The 27,008-nt window shown below is 43.4% G+C and overlaps 2 protein-coding genes across 3 annotated transcripts in view; both read left to right on the top strand.

The window, feature by feature from the left end:
* Nucleotides 1–558: 558 nt before the first annotated feature.
* On the top strand, nt 559–5,750 carry LOC134468424 (uncharacterized). Its single transcript, XM_063222347.1, has 2 exons — nt 559–632; nt 4,399–5,750. The coding sequence occupies exon 2, from the start codon at nt 4,432–4,434 to the stop codon at nt 5,743–5,745; it is 1,314 nt and encodes a 437-aa protein (XP_063078417.1). The 5' UTR covers nt 559–632; nt 4,399–4,431; the 3' UTR covers nt 5,746–5,750.
* A 6,572-nt stretch (nt 5,751–12,322) lies between these two features.
* mtmr9 (myotubularin related protein 9) overlaps nt 12,323–27,008 on the top strand; it is a 32,531-nt gene continuing 17,845 nt past the window's right edge. Inside the window, exons 1-10 of one of the 2 annotated variants that reach the window (XM_063223006.1) lie at nt 12,323–12,374; nt 12,787–12,989; nt 13,576–13,684; nt 15,009–15,134; nt 15,627–15,800; nt 16,477–16,694; nt 17,352–17,513; nt 18,072–18,213; nt 19,020–19,240; nt 19,894–20,045. In XM_063223006.1, the coding sequence (XP_063079076.1) occupies nt 12,808–12,989; nt 13,576–13,684; nt 15,009–15,134; nt 15,627–15,800; nt 16,477–16,694; nt 17,352–17,513; nt 18,072–18,213; nt 19,020–19,240; nt 19,894–20,045 (1,486 nt within the window). In that variant the 5' untranslated portion in view covers nt 12,323–12,374; nt 12,787–12,807. The other variant, XM_063223007.1, reaches the window with a different exon arrangement.

Here is a 27,008-nt window from a genome sequence, read left to right as displayed (position 1 = left end):
AGTATCTTCATCTTATCTACATCTTACGTAAAAGTAAAAGTACCTATCTAAAAGTAAAAAGTAATTTGAGTAAAATTTCTTTTCTTGAATATCGTCCTCCATCCTTATCCTCTTGGCACCAGCCATCATCCATTGATACAAGATAGTAAAATAGTGGAAATGCTGTGTTTCATCCTGCATAATCTTTCACTTCCAGCAGATTGTGGCATTATTTTGCATGCCATTTTGTCTCTCAGTCTACTTTTGTACTCAGTAGGCTACTCAGGCCGGGTTCCAGTGTAATTGAGTAAATTAGGCTACTTGGGTCAAAATGTAGGATACTCGAGTACAAGTAAAAGTATTCCTTTTAAAAACTAGGCCTACTTAAAAAGTACAAAATACTCATAAAAGCTACTCAAGTACAATACTTGAGTAGGCTAAATGTGATTAGTTACTTTCCACCCCGCCGTCTATGCTACGCAGCATAACCGGCTCTGTAAGTTTTGGTATTTTGGTGTGAGTACCGCTAAGGTGACTCAGATGACTTCCTCAGATGACTGTTTGTGACTATACCGCCATCCCTGGTCTGCTGTGCGTGCCGTGAGAGGACCCATTTCATTTTGTGAAATTTACATTAAAAGACTGGAATACGGGTGAGTCCAGCATCTGATCTTTTGGGGTGCTTGGCTTGTCAGGCACTTGGCTTGAACAATTGATTTAGAATTTAATTTCTCCACATTTTAGAGATAGGAAATGGAAATGGTGAACAGAGGATAATGTTTGAATAATAGAGAATGATTCAGCATTCAATGATATAGCAAGCCACTATGTGGTTGTGATTTAGCATAGTGTTAGTGGAGGGGTTCAAGTTATTTTATTTGTCATATACATATTAATTGTGGTGAAATGATGATGGGGTTATCAGCTCTGCATCCAAAGAAGCACAGTAAAAATAAATAAGAAATAAGTAATAAAACAAAAATGATTAACTAGGGTATGAAGTCGGGTGCACTTTTTGCCACTCCCAATGGCATACTGGCACCTCATACCCTTCCAGCACTGAAATAGTTTCCAATCTTCTCCAAGTAGTCCCTGAGGTTTGATTTGTTATGAAGGGTAAAATCTATGGGAAAAGAAGTCTTGCAGAGTTCATGCAGTTTCAGGTTTCACACTTAATCCCTTTGTGCAGAGCCTATGTTGTAATCTTACTGTCACCAAAACTGTTCTGACAAAGTCTTAATCTGTTACTTAAAGCTCTAGGTAATTTCGTAGCAATGCTGTTTTGATATAAGAGAGAAGTCAACTCATTATTATTATTATAATAACAATAATGAGAATAATAATAATACCTGTAATAACAATAACAATAACAATAATAATAATAATAATAATAATAATAATAGGCCTAATAATAATAACGATAATAATGAAGTCAACTCGGCGCTCCGATGTATAAAAACGTCCAAAAGTGGTGCATGGGGTAGAGAAAGTCACAATCAGTAAAGCAGCAGGTCCTAGGCACTCCGTAGTACAGTATATCACCAGGAAGAAGGGGGTATATTAAAAAGCCCTAAGATCTATAGGCTGTTCAGCACATTAACAGTGTCCTCAATAAATGATGGAATATGATGGACATATGGTTTAATAATAAAAATCCACACATTTGGATATCGGTTCAGTGAGTACAGTACAATACGGCTAAACAGGTACAGTAACGCACATCATAAAGGATAATTGGGCCATTACCAACTCTTACCCTGAGCTGCAAAAAGTCTTTCTGGAACCCCTATTAGTCTCATATAATATTTTCTATGTACTGACAACACTATCTGGTTATGGATATATTTTTGAAAATGTGGAAAAAATTGTACTGATGTGTAAGAATATTTTTGATATAGTCAAGACTGTTCTTCTTTCTGTACGTTTCTGGCCAAAATGTTTCTGTGTGACCTCTGTGTCTGCATAAATTCTTGGCAGTGCACTTATAAGGGTAGGGAGTGTTCTCTTCCTACTGAAACAATGATAGACCTGAATTGTTCCATTCCTTCCTTCCGTTCCGCTCAATAAAAACGGCCTTGGTGGGAGGAGAGACTCAGAGAGACGAAAGACGGCAAGTGAGGAACATGTTTTCCAGACTTCGGAATTGTTCTCCTTCCGCGAAAATCGAATGGTATCATCTAATCAATTAAATTAATTTCCTTAACATGTTGACATCATCTGCTTATATGTATTGGTTGATGTATGGGGAGAATCTGTCTTGTTTCTTTCTGATTTAGGCAACCCTCCAAGCTACAGCCCTGTTTTCAGATATCATTTGGGCACTTGCTGCTGATTTCGAGAAATTTCAGTTACTGGTAGAGCCCTCTCATTCCAGTAGGACAGGAAGAGAAAGACATTTCCCGCATGAACATGAGCCAGGCCCAGGTGCCATGACAAGAGCCCATGCCATGTCATACACAAGGCGGAGCAGGGGAGGAGGTGGGTAGCAAAAACCAAGCAGCATAGTTGAGGGGAACGGGTAGAATTCACAGGGCTTGCCAAGGGTGCGTGATCCTCATAAAGCATTTTAAAAGCTTCCACCAGGTTTTCACAAGTCTCTATTTTGCATGCCAACGTACATATCAAATCAGTTACTGAATGTCACCATGTCTCTTTGAATTAGATCAAATGAAATAATTGAAATCCCAAAATCTTGCCATTTTTTAAATTGCATTGGATAAGTCATTCTAATACTGGAAAAAAGTTGTCAGACTTAGTAGTCACTATGACAAGTCCTGTAAAGCAAGAATACATTTGTGGAAAATGTTGGTAACACTAATCGACATAAAACTGTAACCAGTCTGTAGCAATCAGTTCAAGCAGTATTTTCCATATGACTATCTTGATTTTAGTTTTAGCAAAAGAAAAAAGCCACACTATCGGGTGTAATTCTATTTTAATCTAGTGGGTTAACATGACAGACAGACGTTTCGGCCTAAGCCTTTGGCTTTTTTTAATTTATTTTTTTACTAAATATGAACTTTGCTGTTTGCTCGCACCCAAAGACCTTGTAAGAAACAGTTGGGAGTTGAGTGCACTTTCCTAAAAAAAATAAGAAAATAAAAAATCTTCCGTGTCACCTCTAGTTCCCCCATACTCAAATAGCGGCCCGCGGGCCACTTGTGGCCCGCGAGGCATCTATTTGTGGCCCTCGAATAATTTTGAAAAATTAAAAAATTTTTTTTTTTTAGGTCCGATCGCGCTGCCGGCTCTTATTTTGAAATCGCGCCACAGACGCTAGGAAGACGCGTGCCGTGCCCCGCCCCCTCAATCAGTTTCTCCCTGCAGGCTCCAAACAGAAGTGACTACAAGGGTGGGTTGTTGTGAGGTAGACTATAGAAGGGGAGGACGGTATCAGAACTTGTAAATAAATAATTTACAAAGTTCTCTTTGCCTCGTTTTTGAAAGTAATGGTCCACATTTCATTGCAAACAGTGTGTTAGGACTTCGAATTGGTTTAGCACTAGCTGTAGCTAGTTGCTAACACAAATGAAGGCAAATTGTGTTTGAGCTCTGCTGGCAGCTAACTAGTGGTAGCCTACTTAAAAACGAATTGCTTGATAAACTTTTCACACTTTTAAACAGCCCCCAAATAGTTCGTTTGGAATGCTAAGCCCCTCTTAAGACTACAAACAAAGTTATGAGCAACTTGACAATTTATTATTGGCTGTTGCATGTAATCAACATTGCATCAAATGTGCCATTTTCTTGTTGGCAAAACCTGAGGTGTCCTCCTCTTTGCTGGGTCCATGATATTATTGCATTATGCAGTATTTATGTGAGAGCTGCATAAACAAAGTTATCATATGCAACATTTGTTTGAAAAGTGTTATCTTCAGGCTTATTGATTTTCTCACTAAGAAATAAATATTTATGGATGTAGTCTGCAAATATAGGCTAACAAATAATCTTGTGTCATTTAAAAAAAAAATGAAGGGTGGCAATGAGAGCACGGCAGGCACCTCACCCAACCAGGAAAATGCAGGCCAGGCCCTGTAGTCGTATGAGAGAATTTCCCCCCCATCCTGTCACTGTTTTTGTGCTTACAAAGGCGTTATCATTTTTTGTTATGGTTTTTTTTTTTTTTGGGCGGGGGGTCGTGGCTCGTGTTGGCCCTTTAATGGGAGAAATTTTGAAAAACTGGCCCTCGGGGACTTTTAATTGAGTATCCCTGCTCTAGTCTATTGTTCTACCTCTATGTCCACAAGTCTCTCCCAAGCGTTCCCTGACCCCTAACTGAATCCCAAAAGTTACTCGACGTCCTCGTGTGGTGTGCACCTGTTAGTGTGCTGTCTATTTCCACATGGCCTTCCTAACAATACACAGTATATATATATTTTTTTCTTTCTTTAAAAAAAATATGTTTAATCAATTTTGCAGTGACTTGAAGTGGAAACCACAACTGGACACACGATGAGGAGGAAATTCCTATTGCTGGTCTGCATTTGCACTTTTGTCTTGCTTGTGTGGTGGAAGGTGAGACCCCTGGCACTGGCAGATGAACAAAGATCACCAGTGCGGCATGGAAAAGCACATGCCGCAGACACCATCCAACGCCTCAACAACTCCAGGCACCTTGTGGTGTCTGCATTTAAGGACCACCGCAGAGGTGGGGCCATACGGGTGATAAGCATCCTCAGGAGGGCAGAGCTCCGGAAGATGTACTGCCTGCTCTGTCTTCAAAATACAACTAGCCCCAAGCCGGGTGAGGGGGACTTTAGCCAGTGTGCATCTTCACAGGCAGCAGTTGAAATTCACAGGGATCACTTTAACTTCCCTTATGGAACAGCGGACATATTGTGTACCAGTCCATCATCCATCAAAGCTACACACGTAGCCATATCGATGCACCCAACCCCTGTCCAGAGTTTAAAGTATTTACCCATCCAAAACCAGGAGACAAAGGTATCGTTTAAGTACAGGTTTACTGTGTGTGTATCCAACCTCTTTGGGGATTTCAACAATGCCCTCCAGTTTGTGCAGACCATGGAGGTCTACAAGCTGATAGGTATTCAGCGAGTGGTCATCTACAACACCAGCTGTGGACCAGACGTGGAGAAAGTACTCAAGCATTACAGTCAAGAGGGCATGCTGGAGGTCGTACCTTGGCCAATAGACAAGTTCCTAACACCTAGTAAGGGCCATCATAGAGGTAGAACAGATGGAGACGTGCATTATTATGGCCAGACAGCTACTCTAAATGAATGCATATACAGATACATGTATCAGTCACAATACCTCCTGCTGAATGATATTGATGAGATTATTATGCCATACGAACACGCCAGCCTAGGGCACTTAATGGACACCCTACAGAAACAGTATGCTACAGCCGGTGTGTTCAGAATTGAGAACCCAATTTTCCCCAAAACCCAGTTCGACAGCAGTGGTCACTTTAACCGGCCTGAGTGGAAGAATGTGCCTGGTCTAAATATCTTTGAGCACATTTATCGTGAGCCCGGCCGGAAGGGAGTATACAAGCCCAAGAAACTGATTATCAATCCCCGCTTTGTTGAGCAGACGTCCATACATCAAGTTCTGAAGCATTCCGGACCCTCCATTAATGTGGGGTTTGATGTCTGCCGCATAATCCATGTCAGGATCCCACTACAAGCGAACCTTTACAAGGACCAATTGTATGAGGACAAGAAGCTTTGGGAGTTTGAGAAGAAGCTGATTCCAAACATCAATCGCGCACTTCACCAGTCAGGCCTGTTATTATTGTAATCTAAACAGGCATCTTTGAAAATGCTTGAGCCATCTAATGTGTATCCCTTGGGTAATGTTGGGAAAGATACATGAATAATTATGAAAAGGGCAAAAAAGTGTTATCATTTACCATGACAAGACATTAAACAAACATAATAATCTCTCTGGTGACCTATTTTGACACTTCTCCAAAAACACATCTGTAACTGTGAGTTTTTGTCATTCAAACATACAAGTGACACCATTAAAAACCTTGAAACTTTTAGTTTTCAAATAAAAATGTATATTGACGAAATTATATAGTTGACCATTTTTACAGTAAAGAGAATGAAAATAAATCTTTGGATTTTCTGCGGCAGCCTCCGAAGCCACACCTATCGCTATTCACATGTTAAGTACCCAGTGTTTGAGTGGCTATACTCATGAATCTTAAATTTGCGTTACGCCCCTTTATGGGTGAAAACAAACCGAATGTCTCATTGACTTACATGCTACATTGGCTAGCCTAAATGAACACATTCCATCCTTCAGCCACGGCTGTTTGGCTATATTATTTGAACAGCCGGCAACACAGCACGTTTTCGGCATGTTGCACGTCAACAACGCTAGTCTACAGGTCCGTATCTTTTGTTTAATAAACCCCAACATCACCAATTGACTTGCATGGGTTGTTTTCCCCCACAAATGGGTGTAACGCACATGGAAAACGTCACGCCGTTCATGAGTATTCAGAGGTGTGAACACGCCCCTTTCAGCCAGCATAAACAAAGCAATTATCACATTAGGCTCGTTCGTGACAACGCAGTAAGATTTTTGCTAGGCAGTGGGCATGCGCACTTTGCCAGTTTGATGCATTGTGGTCGGAAAATTCTAACCAGAATGCATCAAACTGACAAAGTGCGCATGCCCACTGCCTAGCAAAAATCTTACTGCTTCGTCACGAACGAACCTAATAAGGTAATTCGTGATGGCGTTTTTTCTGCCAGCCAGCAAGTTTGCTAGGCAGCGAGCATGCCCACTGTGTCCACGTGAAGCACCCCGGTTCGAATTTTTGTCCGCGACGCAGCATATGGGGGTGGCCTCTGCGCGGCAGTCCTGTCACATGGCGATAAATCATCTCGGGAACAAAAGGCTCGATCGTGATGAAGCAGTAAGATTTTTGCTAGGCAGTGGGCATGCGCACTTTGTCAGTTTGATGCATTCTGGTTAGAATTTTCCAACCACAATGCATCAAACTGGCAAAGTGCGCATGCCCACTGCCTAGCAAAAATCTTACTGCGTTGTCACGAACGAGCCTAAAGTTTTTGCTAAGCAGCTAAGCAGTTAGGTGAGAGCAAGTGCTGGGCAGAAGACGTAATCCGTGCCGTCGGTAATCTACCCTGATTGGCATTAATCTAGCTAACGTCAATTGCGGGTGTAGTCCACATGCTTGTGAGGCAGTTCACTCGCTGCTCCAAGTAGGAAGCATGGATGTACGTAGGACATGCGACTTCTGTTGTGTAGTCCAAATAATTACATATTTTTGCATGCACACAACTCAAAAAACGCTTGTCAAGTGAAGTCAACAAGCACACCATTGGTTATCATTAATTCTGATGTAGCATATGTGTGATTGACGGGGAAATGCGAGGTGGATGGGGAAATAGCTTCGATTAGTCCATTACAGCCCAGTAAAAAGTTTTGGCTTTCACAGCCCCATGAGCCGCCCGGAAGGGGTGGAGCTCCATTAGTATTCCACTTACAAAACCCTGACTTGACCTAGAATTACTTTTTCACAATTTGTGAGGAAACAACAGAGCATTTCTAAATGCTCTTTTTTACCTTTATGCAGCCAACACCTTTGTTTACAAGGTTCAAGCTTCAAAAGTCTTGGCTAGATATATTTAGAGCGTGTTTGCACTGTTTGAAGACCTCTAAAACCTGTTTTTTGTGTTCACACTCAATTTAAATAAAACGTGTTTGTATTACATTCACTTTACTGTCATATTCTTTTTTGTTATGCTTTTCAGAATACAACCATATGTGCCACTTTTGCAGATATTTACAGTCAATTGAAATACTTGAAAAAAAGTCAAGGTGTTGCAAACTGCCTCAAAGCCTAGACTGCCTCCACAAAAAAGGTATATGCATTGATTAAAAATCTGATTTGCATATATTTTTGTATTAATATCTTTTAGGCATCCTTTTGAAACATCTTCAAGGTGATTTAAATGTTATTCTGCCTTGTTTAAGTAATTTGTAGGCTTTTATTGTATCTTGCTCCAATTCGTTTTATTAAAATTCTGTTTTAGAGAAAAGACTCTAAAAGAAAACAATTAGGCCTCATTCACATTTTCAGTTTAATTCTGAATATCTGACATTGACATTGACATGTTGATGTTTTAGTTATAATAACACAGTAAAATACTGTTGTTGCTGTGGAACATTAACTTCGATATAAAGTAGGCCTAATAAAAAAAGAACATTCCAATGTTGAAACAACAATATTATAACAACCCTTGCCCTGAAAGCTATGCTAAAGCCTGTTCGTACAGGAGATGCTGCTCCCCCAATACCAACTGTTTCACCTTGCCTTCTACAGTAGACCTACTTAGACAAGTTGGCTCCTGTTGAAAGACCCAAAACACCCAGCGACACCATGAATCATTCATCACTGATCATGTGTCCTGACAAACTTGACAAACAGTATGTGGATAGCAGCAATGTCTTTATCAACTCTAACAGCACTCCAACCAACAAGATCCTGAAAACAAACCAAGGAAGTAATTATGTTAATTCATGCCAACAGTGCAAAGAGTATATGACGGGGAAGTTGAGCAAGATAAGGAAGTAAGCATCTGGCAATTTGAAGACTATACATTGCTTGCATAAAACATTAATGTACAAAACTGTGATGAAGTGACCAGTAGGGGTTGTGGCTGTGTTCTGACTGTCAAGCCAACAAGCCTGCTCAGGATTCAGGATTCAAGGATTCAAGAATGTATTGTCATTGTCAAAAAGGCAACGAAATTGTGTTTGGGGTACAATACTTAGTAGTAGCAGGTTTCCAATTAAAGTGCAAAACGAGGTAAAAGTGACACCAGTGCTTGACCCTCCCAGCCCCCCCATCCCACTTAACCCCTTAAGACGCGGCTTTATACATTTGTTGTTACCAGTATGATAATGACCAAGTTGTGGTGCATCACTAAAGGGCCTGTATTGTGTCATAGTATTGTAGTGCTATGGTAGTTACATTTCAATGACTATTACAGCGTGCCACTGGAGGTACGGCGCGCATTAAGGGGCTACAGTGCAGCAGAGATTAAGTGCATAATACGACACCCCCCCCCCCCTCAAACATGCACGCGCGTACGCGTACGCGTACGCGTACACACACACACACACACACACACACACACACACACACACACACACACACACACACACACACACACACACACACACACACACACACACACACACACACACACACACACACACAGAATGTCCAAAGGATAGATGGATAACATTTAAGACAGTAATGTTCCTCAGCAGTCCTGCAAATTCAAAAGTCTAATGGCCTGGTGGTAAACGCTCTTGGCCAGTCTTTCAGTGCGGCTCTGAAGGGACCTGTACCTTCTACCTGAGGGTAGCTGTTGGAACAGATGGTAGGCAGGATGGTGGCTGTCACGCAGGATGTTATGCACTCTCCGTAGACAGCATGCTCTCCTAGCAGTCAGAGCCCCAGTTTAGTGTACCCGGAAGGTCATGGTTCAAGTCCTGGCAGGGCAACTCCACTCTCCTTCACTATACTTGTAGCCCAAAGGTTGCAGGTTTGACTCCCGACCCGCCAGGTTGGTGCGGGGACTAATTAACCAGTGCTCTCCCCCATCCTCCTCCATGACTGAGGTACCCTGAGCATGGTACTGTCCCGCCGCATTGCTCCCTTGGGACACCATTGGGGGCTGCCCCCTTGCACAGGTGAAGCATAAATGCAATTTTGTTGTGTGCAGTGTGCAGTGAACACTCGTGTGCTGTGGAGTGCTGTGTCACAATGACAATGGGAGTTGAAGTTTCCCAGTTGGGCTTTCACAGCTTTCACTACAAATGGTGTCAGAAGTAGGATGGTTACTGTGAGGCCATCGGAAGAGTATTTGTGTGAGATGTAGGCCTAATTCTATGTGAGGGACCTCCCGAATTGGTGACCCCGTGCGAGGGACCCCATTGGTGAAGCATAAATGATGTGATGAGTGTGTGATGCACGTGGGTGCGAGTGACCATCACTAGTGTTCTGGGTGTGTTTTGAACTGCCGCACCAATGAGCCTGCCTCTTTGATGTAGCAGTCAGAGCCCCAGTTTGGTACCGGAAGGCCGGGTTTGAGTCCTGCCAGGGCAACTATAGGTACTCCTCTTTGCTACACAACATGGGTTTCCAAAACATCCAGAATTATGTTGTGTGTGTGTTGTGTGAGTGTGAGTGTGTGTGTGTGTGTGTGTGTGTGTGTGTGTGTGTGTGTGTGTGTGTGTGTGTGTGTGTGTGTGTGTGTGTGTGTGTGTTACTTCAATTTTGAATTTATATCCAAGGTCAGTGTCTATAACTTTGGGAGATGTAAATGAATATTCCGGTCATTTTTGACTGAAACACCATGAAGGTAACAAGTTTGTATATCTTCCACACGTCTTCAGGAATTTCTATATATTTCATTTTGGCCATTTGAATAGGTTAGCTGAAGAACTCTCATTTACGTATGATGAAAAATAGAGAAGTTATTTAAAGGGACACTGTGCAGGAAATTGTCAAAAAAGGTACTGCAACTATGCTGCTCATTGAAACTGGGTTGGCTATAACCAAATTTGATATTTACATGAAAGTTTACTAAGTAATAAATAAATATTTTCTAGTATGGTCCAAGTAGAGTCATTTTCACAGCTAAAAATGGCTATTTTTGGAAATTCAAAATGGCGGACCCTGGAGAAGATCCCCCTTTTCATGTATGAAAAGTGCAATTTTTCCAGTCATAATGAATACTTAGAATTTGATGCTGGTGGTAAGTATTCATGAAAAAGGTAACATTAGTGAATGGGCAGCATGAATTCTGGAAATAAACAACTAAAAATCTCACACAGTGTCCCTTTAAGAATGAAGTTTAAAAACTGCCCTCTTTGATCGTAACACAACCAGAGGGTTGAAAACTAACGTAGCCTAAATTGGGGAATTAATGTTTGTGAACTGCATTGGTGAAAGTGAAGTGAAAGCCCATTGGGAAACTCCAACTCCCATTGTCATTGTGACACAGCACTCCACAGCACTCCACAGCACACAAGCGCACACAACGAAATTGCATGTATGCCTCACCCGTGCAAGGGGGCAGCCCTCAGTGGCGCCCCATGGGGAGCAGTGCGGTGGGACGGTACCATGCTCAGGGTACCTCAGTCATGGAGGAGGATGGGGGAGAGCACTGGTTGATTACTCCACCCACCAACCTGGCGGGTCAGGAGTCGAACCGGCAACCTCTGGGATGCAAGTCTGACGCTCTAACCGCTCACCCATGACTGCCCAGTAAAGTGTAAGGTTAATAAAATAAAAATAAAAAAGGAAGTCAACAATGATTTTCTGCCACACTTTTCTATAATAAGGAATATTATTTGTGGATGGCCGCCAAGTGAAGGGACAATTGGGGCTGTTTATACAAGGGAATGAGGAAGACAGAAAAAAAAGATTTTATCATAAGTTTAGTTTACACTAAACAGTATTTGTTTATGGAAACTTTTTTCTGTTGTGAAACTGTAGTGAAAAGTTGTCCATGTTCAAAAGTCCATGTTCTGACATTTTTTCAGCGCCTCTGCTAAGGTTTTGTCTATAAATTCAGTATTTTAAGAAATCGTGCACACGCTCCATTCCACCAACAAACTTTAATACATTGTTTCGGTCATCCGACCTTCTTCATGTTGTATTTAAGTTTGTTGGTGGAATGGACAGTGTGCAGGATTTCTTTACACTTGAATGACAACCCCACTGGGAAAATATCCTACGCACCTGCCCACCTAGGTGTGCAAAAGCGTCTTCTTGAACAATTTTTTTTTTTTAATTCACATTTTAATGAACATTCCTTATATGTAAGCTAAACAAAACATTTCAAAATGTTTCAACTGATGAATATTACTATGTTATGTTATGAGTATTAGGCCTATGTTTCCCCCCCGCATAACATATTGCTGTGCACCCTGTTTTTATTGCTGTGCAGTAGGCCTAGGATATAAGTGCCATTAAACAATAAATAAGCAAACAGGTACTTGTATTCAGATTAACTTGCCTTCTTGGTGGTCCGTATTCAGTGCTTTACTGCATTTGCTTTTGGAAAAATGTAAAATATATATAGGCATATATATATATATATATTTTATTATTATTATTGTTATTATTATTATTATCTTATTTTTTAAAAATCGCTAAATACTAATGTAAGGGGGGATAAATCCCCCCTAAAATAGGGCTAACGACGGCCCTGCTTGGCACATCCATGCAAATTTTTTGCCTCGTTCCCCTTCCTCTTACATCTTCTGCCTGTGGTAACACCACCACAGGGAGGCAGTGTAACAATGAAAGCATTGGCTTGCCGGCTGAAGAAGAAGAACCTCCATTGAGGAAGAGGAAGTGGACTTGACAGGTAATTGTTTACGAATCGTTTCTTATATCGTTTGTTCAAGGGTTTAAGATCCGAAGTGCTGGGTAAGCTATATATAAACTAGAATAAACATTTGAACAATGTGCAGAAGAATTGTCTGCATGGCGCTAAAAAAACCCCGCTCAATTAGCCACCAGCAAGTGAAGCAACGTCAGCACACTTGGCCTTTGCTTGCATTGCTATTCTCTGCGAATGATAAACGTCGTTTATTAGTCTACTTCACAAATTCCGTTGCAAGATACAGTAAACTACCTACACAGCACTTGAAGACGTTTTGAAGTGTTGTCTTCAGTCTTGCACGACTTTTCAATCGTAGGTTTACTGCTGTTGCTGGTGTGGTGTGTGTTTGTCTCTAGCTAAATTGAAGTACTGTGCTGCTCTTCTTTCTTGTCAGTCAGTCTCCTTTAATCTTTCAATGGAGTTTGCCGAGCTAATAAAGACACCGCGCGTAGACGGTGTGGTCCTCCACCGTCCATTCCAGCCACTGGTGGAAGGCACGCTATGCTTAACAGGACACCATCTCATCCTGTCTTCGCGTCAGGACAACATCGAAGAACTGTGGCTGCTTCACGCCAACATCGACGCCATCGAGAAAAGGTAGAACAAGGTTCGGGCTGACCTGGCACCGAATGATTATTTTCCGCAGGCTGTGCCAAATTTTGCCCTCAGTCTTAGAATACATGAATTAATTCGGATAGCCAGACTCAATACCGTTGGAGGATATCCATCTAATTTAGATTTGCTTCAGATGATTTGCTTCAGATTTGCTACACCAGTTTATCCTCCAAGCAACTATTTCACAATTATTATCCAATCCACACTATCCAGCATTCACTGCTAAGCTTAATTTATGTATTTTGATTGTTAATTCAATTTACTGTGCATACTTTCTATGACTTTGGTTCATCATGCGACACTATCAACAGTCATGAAGTAGGAGAGGGAGTGAAAGAACTGCTTTAGTTTTGACACCATACCAACTGATTTCACAAGGCATATAGAGTAAACTCACACAATTGACATTTGGGGTATTGTCCATCACTGTCCCTCATTTCAATGTAAAGAAGGAAAAAAACACTGTCACAAAGGGGCTCAGAATGTGTTGACAGTCCTGACACAATTAGTGCAGATTAAATGGCATGCCATGATGACATAGCTGGTCTATTCCAATTTCCATTCATAGGTTTGTAGGCTCCTCTGGGTCAATCATAGTGAAGTGTAAAGACCTCAGGACTATTCAACTGGACATCCCTGGCATGGAGGAGTGCCTGAACATTGCCAACTCTATTGAGGTGGGTGCATTTCCCCCATTGCAACGCCATTGTGAGACATACTGTTATGTAGCTAGTATCACCAGATTACAATAAGAATCCAGTGCCACATCTTCCAGATGACCTGGTTTCACCTGCCCAGGTGCCTGGTAATGGGCTTGCTTTTGATGCAGTATTTTGTGCCTGTGACCACGTAAAGCATTCTGGTTTTGCGTCCATGACATGGCATATGGGAGTGACAGCTGGGCATTTATGTCACATGGTGTGGTGTCAAGTCATCGCGAGAACAGATTTCCTGCTGCGCAGCTGGGCACCTACACTATCCTTTGCTGTGCTGGCATGGAACCTCCATGTTGTCAGTAATCTGCCATGATTGGCCTTGGCATTGGCATCTGACCTACCTGACATGAATTGCGGATGCAGTCTACATGTTTGCAACGCAGTTCACTCGCTGCTTCAAGTAGAAAGCAGCATTCTTTATGTCTTGGGAGAAGTCACATTAGATATTTCTGTCCATGCTGGTTGCCGAACATTCATCCCCACCTTCCTAAGACCAAGCAGATCTCGCCTTGTTCAAGCAAGTAGATTTGTGGTTGCAAACGTGGCTTATTTGGTCACTCGCAAGTGAAAGCAGGCCATTTGGATTTTGTGGCACTGGATTGGAAACTAATTAACCCACGTTGCCCATACAGACAGCATTATAACAATACAGACAGTCCACATCGACAATGAGTACATTTAAGTTATATTGTTAACCCTACTTTTCTGATGAAGGCTCCAACAAATATATTAAACTCACTTTATGCACATTTTGGAAATAATATTGTGAAAGTGAAAATTGTTACTTTTCTAAAGGGATGTACTCATTAACGATGTGGACTGTACAGGCATACAGGAGATATAGGAACATGGAGATATTTCAGTAGAAGTAGAGGACATTGGTACAAGAAGTGCATTACGCAGGTAAAAAACAAAAATATGCAGGACATTTCACATATGTGCTTACAGTGCAGCATGCAGTAAATAAAGAAGAGGACTGACACACACACACACACACACACACACACACACACACACACACACACACACACACACACACACACACACACACACACACACACACACACACACTTGCACACGTACATAAAGCATGCAATTGAGGGGCACTACAAATGGCAGATTGGCCTTCAAAGTGCTGTGCGTGTGCGTGTGTGTGTGTGTGTGTGTGTGTGTGTGTGTGTGTGTGTGTGTGTGTGTGTGTGTGTGTGTGTGTGTGTGTGTGTGTGTGTGTGTGTGTGTTATGAGGATAACTGGCCAGTTTGTCTCCATGGCTTGTGTCCTGCAGGCTCTCTCCACCCTGGACTCTGTGTCTCTCATGTACCCTTTCTTCTACCGGCCCATGTTCGAGGTGATTGAAGACGGCTGGAACTCCTTCCTCCCAGAAGAGGCCTTCAAAGACCTTGAGTCCATGGTACGGCTGGGCCCTCTAAGTCTTTGTCTGTTTGTTTCCTTTGTTTCCCTGTCTGTTTATTCGACATTTTCAGCAAATGCAATAATATTACAAAGTAACTTAACTGTTAGGCCTATATGGATTGAATCTCGCTATTACCTCCGCAAACGCCATGCCAAATTCAGAGCAGTTATTCATTTTTGTCTCACGTTTTACTTAACTTTTAAAATGGAATCTTTTTATTGGACCTTTGTCTCTCGTTTATGCTGAGAGAGTTGTGGGAATTAGGTGGTCAGAGACCATACAGCTGTGAGTCAGTTGGCTAGAGTCAACATTTTCACATACGTACGTAGTTAGTCACAATAACTTGTACATAAACAATGCATGCTGTAAGATCAAAATGATATACATTTCACGCTTTCTGGAATAGAATATCTTTTTTGCTGCTATGCCTTTTGGCCTCAACATGCATTTGTTGACGTCACTGGTTCATTGTCCCTGTCCATGAAACAGACAGACGAGTGGAGACTGAGTGAGGTGAACAAGGACTTCAGCGTGTGCCCCTCCTACCCCCTGCTGGTCACAGTGCCAAAGGACATTGATGACGACACGCTGCGCAAGGTGGCCACCTTCCGGCATGGCGGCCGCTTCCCTGTGCTCAGCTACTACCACAAGAAGAATGGCATGGTGAGACGGGAATGGACCAGCCGTTATAATTATGAGTATTGCCTCCGCCAAGGAGCTTTATGTTTTCCATGTCCTTGTCTGTGTGTTTACTTGTCTGTCTGTCAGTCAGCAGGATAACTGAAAAAGTAATGAACGGATTTTGATGACATGTTGTGGAGTTGTAGGAAATGACAACAGGAACAAGTGATTACATTTTGGTTCAGATCACGGTCCGGATACAGGATTTTTAAAAAAAAACGTTCTACACCATTGCAGGATAGGGCGAATTTTGACTTTTCAGTTTCTAAGTCCACAAAAACAAGGCAGAAAGACTTTTGAAAAATTAGGGAGTAACATGTTCTATTGTTCTATCAAACAGCTTCCTTGGCGAAGGTCTGCACTCTCTGAGTGCATTAGAAGTAGTAGTAGTTCTAGGAGGAGGAGCATTCAAAGTAGTAGTAGTGGTAGAAGGAGGAGTAGTAATAGCACTGTTGTACTAGAAGTAGTGGTAGTAGGAGTATTACAAACGTAGAGGTAGAGCTTGTAGTAGGAGTAATAGCATTATAATCTCATTTAAGAGTGTGTTTTCTACTGGTTTACAGTACTCGGACAAGTTACGAAAAACCGTTATGTTGTTGCAATAATAATAATAGTAATAATTATGTTTGAAAAAAAATCCTCCTCTCCCTCTCCCCAGGTTATGATGCGCGCCAGCCAGCCCCTGACGGGCACCAACGGGCGGCGCTGCAAGGAGGACGAGAAGCTGATCAACGCCACGCTGCGGGCGGGCAAGCGCGGCTACATCATCGACACGCGCACCATCACCGTGGCGCAGCAGGCCAAGGCGCGCGGAGGGGGCTTCGAGCTGGAGTCCAACTATCCGCAGTGGAGGAGGATCCACAAGGCCATAGAGAGGTAGAATGAAGGAAATCATTACATTACATTATTATTACATTACATTGCATTTGGCAGACGCTTTATAACCAAAGCGACTTTCAAAAGAGGACATAATCAAGCCAACATCACAAGCAAATACAAAGTGCACAGGAGATATACAGAACAACAAATCAGATGCACATTAGAAGTTCACCCCTACCATTGGTAATCATTTTGAGGTTTACTAATGTTCCACACCCCACACTGCTGGTTGGCCTCCGTTACACTCTCCTAAACCTCACTGAATGAATTGAATGAATGAATGAATGAGTTCATTGCAGAATGCTGAATGCTTCAATGCAGAATGCTGAATTCATTGAATCACATAGTTCATCATTGCTTTAAGTCTGTGCCTGACGCATCATTTAACTTAAAAACATTGATGGGAGCCTTTTGTCGCGGTCTTGGTGGAGTGTGGTATGGGGAGCATTAGTCCATTTTATGTTTTAAAAATAAGGGGGGGGGGTGTTGTTGAGGTCAAGGGGCGTTGGGCACGCTTATGATGCGGACAAGGGGGCATTTCTTCAAAAAAATGTTGCGAACCACTGTCCTCTGGTACCCCATCCCATTACACCTATTTGTTTATACAGTACATGTTTTCTTTAATTCCCATTTGTTCTATTGAATCTTGGGCAGGCACAGCGTGCTGCAGGAGAGCTTCATCAAGCTGGTGGAGGCCTGTAACGACTCCTCCCACAGCATGGACCGCTGGCTGAGCAAGCTGGAGGCCTCCAACTGGCAGAGCCACGTCAAGGAGATCCTCACCACCGCCTGCCTGGCCGCACAGTGCATCGACAGGTGTGGTGCATTTTGCGTGTGTGTGTATGCGTGTGTGTGTGTGTGTGTGTGTGTGTGTGTGTATGGCTGCCCAGTGCATCGACAGGTCAGCCATGGTGCCTATACTAAGAAGCTGGTTCAGAAGAAAATGAGGACTCAGATGTCAGATGATTTACCTCTTTACTTAACCTGGTCTACTCCTGAACCAGCTTCTTAGTATAGGCCCCTGGTGCGCACACATTGTGTGTGCGTGCGTGTGCGCAGTGAGTCTTTGTGTGTTGGTGTTTCTCTGACACTGTGACCTCTGGTCGTGTCTCCATTGTTTTCCTGGCCAACTTGCGTCAACCCACTTTTCTGTGTGTGTGTGTCTGTGCACGTTTGTGTGCGCGGTGCGTCTTTGTGTGTTGGTGTTTCTCTGACACTGTGACCTCTGGTCGTGTCTCCATTGTTTTCCTGGCCAACTTGCGTCAACCCACTTTTCTGTGTGTGTGTGTGTGTCTGTGTGCACGTGTGTGTGTGTGTGCGCGTGCGCGCGTGTGTGTGTGTGTGTGTGTGTGTGTATGTGCTGCTCTCTCACAGGGAGGGAGCCTCTGTGCTGGTCCATGGTACTGAGGGGACGGACTCCACCCTGCAGGTGACGTCACTGGCCCAGATCATCCTGGACCCGTCCTGCAGAACCATCCGCGGCTTCCAGGCCCTGGTGGAGCGGGAGTGGTTGCAGGTAGGAGGTGGTGGTGGAGGTGGAAGAGAAGGTGGAAGAGAAGGAGAAGAGGGAGGAGGAGGTGGAGGAGCGGGGGAAGAGGAGGTTGAGGTGGAGGTGGAGGTGGTGGAGGTGGAAGAGAAGGAGAAGAGGGAGGAGGAGGTGGAGGTGGAGGTGGAAGAGAAGGAGAAGAGGGAGGAGGAGGGGGGGGAAGTGGAAGTAGAAGAGGAGGAGGGCTCAATTCGAAACGGGAGGCAGTGACTCGATGACTCTCCTCCTATATAAACAGGTCACTGATCAGATAGGTGAAGTTAGCTGATGAGGCAGCCGTTACGAACGGCACTAACGAGTGCGCTGCCTTGCGCATTTGATGTTACGGCGATTCTATGGCGGGAGTTACGTTCATCACGTTAGCGCTTAGCTTACACATGCTATTTAAACGGTGAATGATCATCAGACAGCGGAATCGTAGAATAGGCTATAAATAGATCTAGCGACAGCATATTTAGATACTGCAATGTTGATTTATCCATTCGATTTTCAATATCTACATGCAAAAGTGTCAGAATAAAGAGTATGATAAGGTAGTAGCTTGGGTAGTAGCCATGTTTGTTTTTCAGGTTTCCGGTTGAGAGGGAGGTGGCGCACAGCATGTTGGGTACCAAGGCAGCAAAGTCAGCATCTGATGCTGACCTCAAATATCCCCGTTACGCCCACAAATGCAGTCAACTGCCGAGGGAGGAAATAAAGCAATTTTTCGTTTCGATCCACACTGCATGACTTGCTGTTGCCATCTCTTACTGTTCGCCATTGTCAAACGGTTGCAGGCAGGCCACCCGTTCCAGCAGCGCTGCGCCCAGTCGGCCCACTCCAATGGCAAGCTGCGCGGCGAGGCGCCCGTCTTCCTGCTCTTCCTGGACTGCGTCTGGCAGATCCTACGCCAGTTCCCCTGCTCCTTCCAGTTCAGCGAACACTTCCTGGTGTTGCTCTTTGAGCACGCCTACGCCTCGCAGTTTGGCACCTTCCTCGGAAACTGCGCCGCTGACAGGTACTGAATGCGTGTGTGTGTGTGTGTGTGTGTGTGTGTGTGTGTGTGTGTGTGTGTGTGTGTGTGTGTGTGTGTGTGTGTGTGTGTGTGTGTGTGTGTGTGTGTGTGTGTGTGTTAGGGCTTTAACGATAATGAGTTGAACCTAGAAATCGCGACACACACAGCGACTATACTGTGTGTATCGCGCTGCAAGAAGGCAGTATCGTGATGCACCCTTTCACCCTTTGTTACACTTCGTTCCAGAAATTTGTATTATTTAGAATTTTGTTTCCATAAGGTTGGCAAATGGAAAAAAACAAAAAAACAAAACAGATTTTCATTTAAAATAATACATTAAAAATGTTTTGGGGTGTATCGAACCGCAGGTCAAATATCGTGACACAAACCGAAGTGTGTGTGTGTGTGTGTGTGTGTGTGTGTGTGTGTGTGTGTGTGTGTGTGTGTGTGTGCGTGTGTGCGTGTGTGCGTGTGTGCGTGTGTGCGTGTGTGCGTGTGTGCGTGTGTGCGTGTGTGCGTGTGTGCGTGTGCGTGTGTGCGTGCGTGCGTGCGTGCGTGCGTGCGTGCGTGCGTGCGTGCGTGCGTGCGTGCGTGCGTGCGTGTGATTGAAGACAGCCCCTACTGACCCTCTCCCTCTCCCTCCTGCTCCTCCACAGGGCCAAGCTGCAGCTCACCCAGAAGACGGTGGCCTTGTGGTCGTGGGTGAAGCGTCCAGAGGAACTGGAGCGCCTTAGCAACCCCCTCTACGAGCCCAACAGCCTGGTCATCTGGCCCTCTGTAGCCCCACAGAGCCTGCTACTGTGGGAGGGTGAGTGCCCACTATTGCTACTACCCCTACCAAAGATTCTCTATTCTATTGCATTTAAACCGTCTCTGCCCCTACTACTACAACTACCAGAGATCTTATAGACAGAGATGCGTCATTCTAGTTATTTTCTGGTATCCACTTTATATTTTCCGGTATCCACTTTATGTCGGGTGACGCCCCTTTAGGAGACCTTCGGTTAGGAGACCTTCGGAGTCCTGAGGTTCAGAATCAATGGAGTCCCCTTAGCGCTGTAGATGGCGGCAGGGCACTTCTTATGCAAACACCTCAAAAATAGTAGAAGAAGAAGGAAGGGACAACGTCCCCCCTTAGGAGACCCAACTTGAGCACACTCTTTTGCATTGGGTGGGCGTGTTTTGATTCTTCTTTATTAATCCAACCTCTTTGACAACTACCATGATCACCACTACTACTATTACTACTACTACTACTGTACTACTACTACTACTACTACTGTAGTACTACCACCACTACTAGTATTACTAGTACTACTAATACTATTACTACTACTACCACCACTAATACTACTACCACCACTATTACTATGACTACTACTAATAGTATAATGGCAATACTACTGCCAGTAACAATAGTATGAAATCTGGTCATCTGGCACTCTGTGACACCCAGAGGCTGCTATTGTGAAAGGGTGAGTGCCTATCACTATTACTACTACTATTACTACTACTATTAGTAGTCAAAAAACGTTGTTTAAAAAAGGTAACACACTGTAATAGGTTGTTGGAATGCCTTTATGTGTGATTATGGCACACTTTTGCTGTGGCATTGTTTTGATAAGTGTCTGAATCTGAAGTGTCCAGATTTATTATCATCCTGTCTTGCTTGACTTTTTCATGCCAGAGCATATGCCAAGAATTCTCAATAGTGTGAAGTTCTGCACTCTGTTGTGGCCAATCCCTTTGAAACGATGTCTCATGCTCCCTGAAACAAACGTTCAAAACATAAAGGGGCTCTAGGTAGGATTAATCACTGTCATCCAACACTTATTTGACTCATTAGTAGGTGAACGGTGACTCACATGACCATTTCCACTGTCAGAAAACCCCAAATGCAACTTTTGCCAGTGCGGTCCGCTTCGAGTGTCATGGGAAACACTTCTCATACGAAAAATCACTTTACATACCGTATGCATATTTGTATCAACTGCTGGCATTCCGTGTTGAAATCAATCTCAAAATACACTCAACAACCACAACAGTAGCTGACTGTTAAGTTGATCTGGGGTGGCATTCTCGGAACCGTCTTTGCTAACGATGATAGCAACATCCTTCGTAAGAGCGACTCAATTCTCTCTCGACAGGGATGCTCACCACTAAATCCAAGGGAAAGGTGTTATGTCTTAACCCATTGATGCCTAAGGCACTTGCAAAAAAGGGTGCTGAATGCCTGAGCCCATTTTAAGAAGAGCTGCCCTCAGCCTATAAAAACCTAAATATCTCAGCTTCTGAAGCACATAAAAATATGCACTAAGCTTTAAACGCTAAGACCTTCATGTTTCATTGGAATGTGTTCATTCTTCTCAAACAAACAGAGATTTTCAATGAAGTTGTCTCAAATCTCATGAGCCTGAATGTTGCGTAATGCAGCTCCAGGCAGCAGGGTCAATGTTGCGCAACGCAACATCAGGCATCAATGGGTTAAGACGGTCTTAAGACGGTTAGCAATGACAAGAATCGAGAAATGGAACCCAGGTCAGCCTGAAAACAGCTTAAGTTTCTTTGGAAATCATCCCCATCATGTGCTTTGGTTTGTGCTGTTCAGTACATGCTTGGTCCATGCATGCCAATGTTGTGTCATTTTGCAAGCAATCAGACACTTTTGGGCCCGAGCGTCACAGATTTTAATGCAACTTAGTGGGCCTTGTACTTCATACTTGGATAACTGTGTTCCATGTTGATTGTGTAAGTTGTAGAGCCAGAAAAGAGCTTTCAAGCAACATCAAAACCATATCTTTTGGACTTCAATTGGATGGCTGGAAAGGTTGAAAAGGGACAATATGTTGTATTAAAATCCATGTTGGTGTGGCTGGCCATTAAGTTTCTGATTTCATGTGAAATTACGTATTTTTTGTCAAGTCAAAGTCATGTCTCAGTCCATATTGCACATTTGAGCAGTTCCTGTCTTTGCCACCAGGGGGCAGTGCCCTGCCATCTTCTTCCCCCAGGTGGCATTCATCTGTGGCTGTCACAGGCAAAATAGTTCAACCTGTGACATGAGGGTTCCTCAGCTAGTTAAGTATCTGTTGACCAATGCTTATTGTTTTACGCAGGCAGTCCTGCCATCTTGGGCAGTCATGGGTAAGTAGTTAGGGCTTCAGGCTTGTAGCCCAAAGGTTGCAGGTTTGACTCTCATTCTGCCAGGTTGGTGGTGGGAGTAATTAACCAGTGCTCTCCCCAATCCTCCTCCATGACTGAGGTACCCTGACTATGGTACTATTCTGTGGCACTGCTCCCTTGGGGCACTGATTGGGGCCCCAAGGGGAAGCATAAACACAGTTTTGCAGTTTTGTTGTGTGCAGTGAGCACTGTGTGCTGTGGAGTGTGCTGTGTCACAATGACAATGGGAGTTTCCCAGCCAGGTGGGGTTTCATATCTTTCACACGTGCTGCTGCAAGTTCCTCATGTTTGACCACTCGGTTGATTGTAGGGTGTTGGTGAAGTTGGAGGCTAAACAGCTGTCAGAGCAGATGTGTAGGGGGATACAGTGTCCACGAGGGGTTACTTTAGGCTAAGTGAATGCCTTCATTGAGTATCTGAGACACACAGGGTAATGAATGCCTTCAAAACTATACTGTATGAAGAAGAACTATACTGTGTGAACTGTGAAGATTCTTGTTTGTGCAGAGCATGTTAGCGAAAGGAGTTAAATTACAAGCTACTGGATCTCTTTTTGGACGTTTAAAATCTTTCATCTGTGATGATAACAATTTTAATGACTTTATTTGAATACCGCAATTCATACAAGATATGCAGCGCACAATGTGCCTTAACAGTTAGATTAGAAATAAAAATAGATAAGTTGATTAAGAAAAAGACAGGTATTTGGCAAAAGTTAAGGCGAATGAACGCTGGGTGGCTAACTCAGAATCTGGAAATCACGGAATAGCATGGTATCAAATGACTTTCACAAAGGTGTATTGTTTTCTGGTCTGATTTTATGGGAAGCCATGCAATGCCTGTACTGTATGGAGCTCTTCCATCTAGGGTCCAGGGTTGTTGGCCAGTCACATCTCCGCTTCGGACAGGATGTTCTCTTATCATGCATCACATTCCTTGGCAAGCCCCAACACTCTGCCTTTGTGTGTGGAGCCCCTCTCTCTGTGTCCTAGGAGCACTTTCTTAATAATGACGGTGATGACAGTTTAATAATGCCCTTGAATCATTGCCATTGTCAGAGCTTTGGAGAGGCTGAGTAGAGTAGAATAGAGTGACTTCATTGATCCCAGAGGGGCTGTGGACTGATCATAGAAATTATTTTGGATGTTGTTATTGTTGTTATTATTATTATTATTATTGTTGTCATTGTTATTGTTGTTGTGATTATTATTATCATCAGGACTCTGAATTAACACCAGCCTACCAGCCAAATGCTGGTGAAATTTCATTTTGGCTGGTAAGGTTAAAATCTAGTAGCCATTCTGGCTGGTGATGAAAAAGTGAATTTAGAGCCCTGATTATTTATCATTAATAATGGTAATTGTAATAATAGTTGTGACTATCAAAACTTTGGACAGGCTGTGTGAACAGATCATGTCTCAGATTTGCTGGCCAGCGTGCGTGGATTCCAGTTTCATTTGGACTTCAATGTTCTTGGCAGTGTATGTCCACTCCCCGCACATGTGATCATCGCTTCACCTGTCTCTTATTGGGCCGCTGGTATAGCACTCCCGTTCTGTGTCCTACACTATGATATCATTGTTTGTGTATGTAAAAATAGGCAGTGTGTGACGTCTAAAGCTAACTCCACATCAGCCCGACAGTTGGGTGTCTTCGCGTTGAGGATGGTCGGTAAGAATTGGGTTGGTGTGCCTCAGTACGTTTGAGGGGGTTCACGGATGGTGGTGCCCATCGATATGCGTTGGGACACTTTCAACATGCTCAGTTGGGTTGAGAAGTCCGTCTCTGGTCAGGTTCCATGACTAACTCTGATTGGTTTGTGTTAACTGCAAGCAGAACGTGGGAGAGCAGTTCAGCTAGTTGCGAACTCACAAACATCTCTGTGTGGAGGTTTCACAAGCACAGCATAACAATGTATTATTTATTAAGACATCTTCTAACACACTGCACAGCGTTTATTGTTTTCCTCTGTAGCGAACTAGGTCGCAGTGATAGAAATTAGTCTATGTCTCTCACTGAAATAATGAATCAGCGAAAAAACACAGATAGCATTTTGTAGCCTGATAAACCAGCCTAAATGTGAGATTGGATGTGTAATTTAGTCTGGCCCCGATGAATAGTACATCCGAAGATTGTCGATAAGAACAACCGGTTGTCTTTCAAACCGTGCCTGTGCCTATAGGCCGGCGCTCTGGCCAATCAGCGCTATCTTTCTCGTTGATGTGCTTTCCCAACGTGCAAGCTTCGTCGTCACTCCCTCAAAACCCTGCCCGCTTTGATTCAAAACAAATCTCTGCGTTGTGATTGGTTTGCCAGATTCTTGGCAAGCCTGGCAGACCTCTATAATGATGCGAGGCCAGACCCACTCGCAGCCAAAAAATGTTGGCGTCCAGCGGGTGGCACTGGTTTACTAGGCTAAGCATGTTGCTCTTTTGTGAGCGAGAGACAGGATGGAAAAATTATTAATAGAAGGACTTTGCATATAGACCTTGTGTATTTAGAGTCATTAGTGATACATCTACCAACAAGTCTACTTGTGAAAAGTAGAGAGATCATGAAAACAGATGAGCTGCAAGCTCTCCAGTGGAAGTTTCAGTAGGGCCGGTTGGGCCAGCCCCTGGCTGGCCTGGATCAAAAGGTGCTAATGGTGATTACACATATAGGGGGCTAGGTGCCAAAGTTCCCAGGCTTAGAGACAGCATTCCTGGCCCAAGCCAATTGATGGGCCAGGTAGGGGAAGTTGCAGTGTTCAAACAAACTTTTGTTTCGTGATTTAGTAGTTTAATTAGCCTGTTGTTTCGTTCAAAAAACACATCGTGTCCATTTCAGCAACGAATCGTAGGCCTATTCTCTCTATTTTAGCGTGTTGAAAGCCGCTTGTCAGAGTGACGTTTCGCAAACGAGGCATAACCCGGGAGGCCCCAGAGGGTCGGGTATGGAACAGTTCAGGAAAGATGACACAGGGCTTGTGGCTCTGGGCTGGTGGCTCCCTGAAGCACCCTGGGCCATAAGCACAGCTCTCATATGGCAGTGTAGCCCTAGGGGAGTGTACACGATGGTTGAAGTCAACTTGGTCTGTTCGGCAAAAAGACTACGGCTGACCAAGACTGAAAGGGACAGACGGACAACTGCCTAGTCGTCTGATCAGGTCTTTCTGGTGTGAAAATGCCTTTCAACAGAGACGTGCGCACACACACACACACACACACCGCATGAGCACTAGTTGAAAGAAGTAAAAAATTGATTAAAAAAAAGATGTCTTGTATCAAATGGAATCTAATCTGAAAACAAAAAAATACAGGCACACATGAACGCATAGTTTGACTTTAAGTGGTAGGTTTACTGTGGTGAAGTCTGTGGTGAATCAGTGTCTGCAGTTGTAGTTTACAAGTCAACAAGCATGTCCTCACCAGCTACAATAAGTGCTTTTTTCAAAGGGCCAGAGCTTTGTTTAAAAAAATACATACTTAAGATGAAGTACCATCTCGACAGAAACACATCTATGGATTGTTGAGTAAATGAAGGAAACTGGTGTCCTTAAAAATGGTATTCTTATTCAAGCTCAATTGGGTGAAGAAAAAAAGTATTGGGAAACGTGGGAATTAACACTATCACTTTCACTATTGCTATGGCCTACTGTTGGCTTCCCATGATCCAAGTCAATATGGAATGTGCATGTACGTGTTATTGCAAAGCTTGCCTCATTTGTCCCAGGCCTCTTCCGGTTTAAAAGAAGTTTGATCACAACATTTACCAAAACTAGGAAGTTTGATTGTTTCACTTTTATGTGAACTTTTATTTGATTGTTTCACTTTTTCTGTGAAGTTTGATGGTCTAATTTTCAATAACAGGGATGACTGCATCCTCCCACACAGACTGCTCATCGCCCATGATGAGAAGAAGGGGAGTATCTGTGGGTGCATTTTTTAGTTTATTTATAATTTCAGTGAGTGTGACGTGATATGTGACTGGAAGGGGTAGATGTTGGCATAGGGTTCACAATTGAATGCGCATCACGATACACATGACACGATGCGATTCTATCCCAATGCATCACGATTCATGTACTGTCGCGGTGCATTACCATATTTATTTCAGTAAATGTGTTAAATTACAGCTTATTTGTCAGTTGCTGTGAAACATTCAGAAGTCAATGTATTGGGATACGTATAACTGGGAGAGAGCTTCCATTGCAACAGAAACATTACTTACTTTCCACTGAACAAAATGAACCAGTGGAACATTCAAATTCATTTTATTGTCATGAATCGAAGCAGTATATCGTTGAAAATGAGTACCGCAATACATTGTCATGAATCGATGTAGTGTATCATGAAAATGAGTATCCCGATGCATTGTCATGGCGATTTTTTTTTTTGCACAGTCCTAGTGACTGGTAAGATGACACGTCTCTGGCAGCTTATACAGCAGTGTTGTTTCAGCGGCAGCTGAGTTTGCAGCCACTTTTGAAAGTGGGGGGCCAGGTCGGATGTGGTGATGGGACATGGGAGAGGTGGCGTTGAGGAAAGCGCAGCGCTGTCTTGCATCAGCTGGTGGCCTGGCCTGGGTCAGCGGGTTTAGCCCCACA

Source organism: Engraulis encrasicolus, chromosome 18, assembly GCF_034702125.1.
Source record: "Engraulis encrasicolus isolate BLACKSEA-1 chromosome 18, IST_EnEncr_1.0, whole genome shotgun sequence".
Taxonomy (NCBI): domain Eukaryota; kingdom Metazoa; phylum Chordata; class Actinopteri; order Clupeiformes; family Engraulidae; genus Engraulis; species Engraulis encrasicolus.
This window is presented reverse-complemented; position numbering and strand designations above follow the sequence as displayed.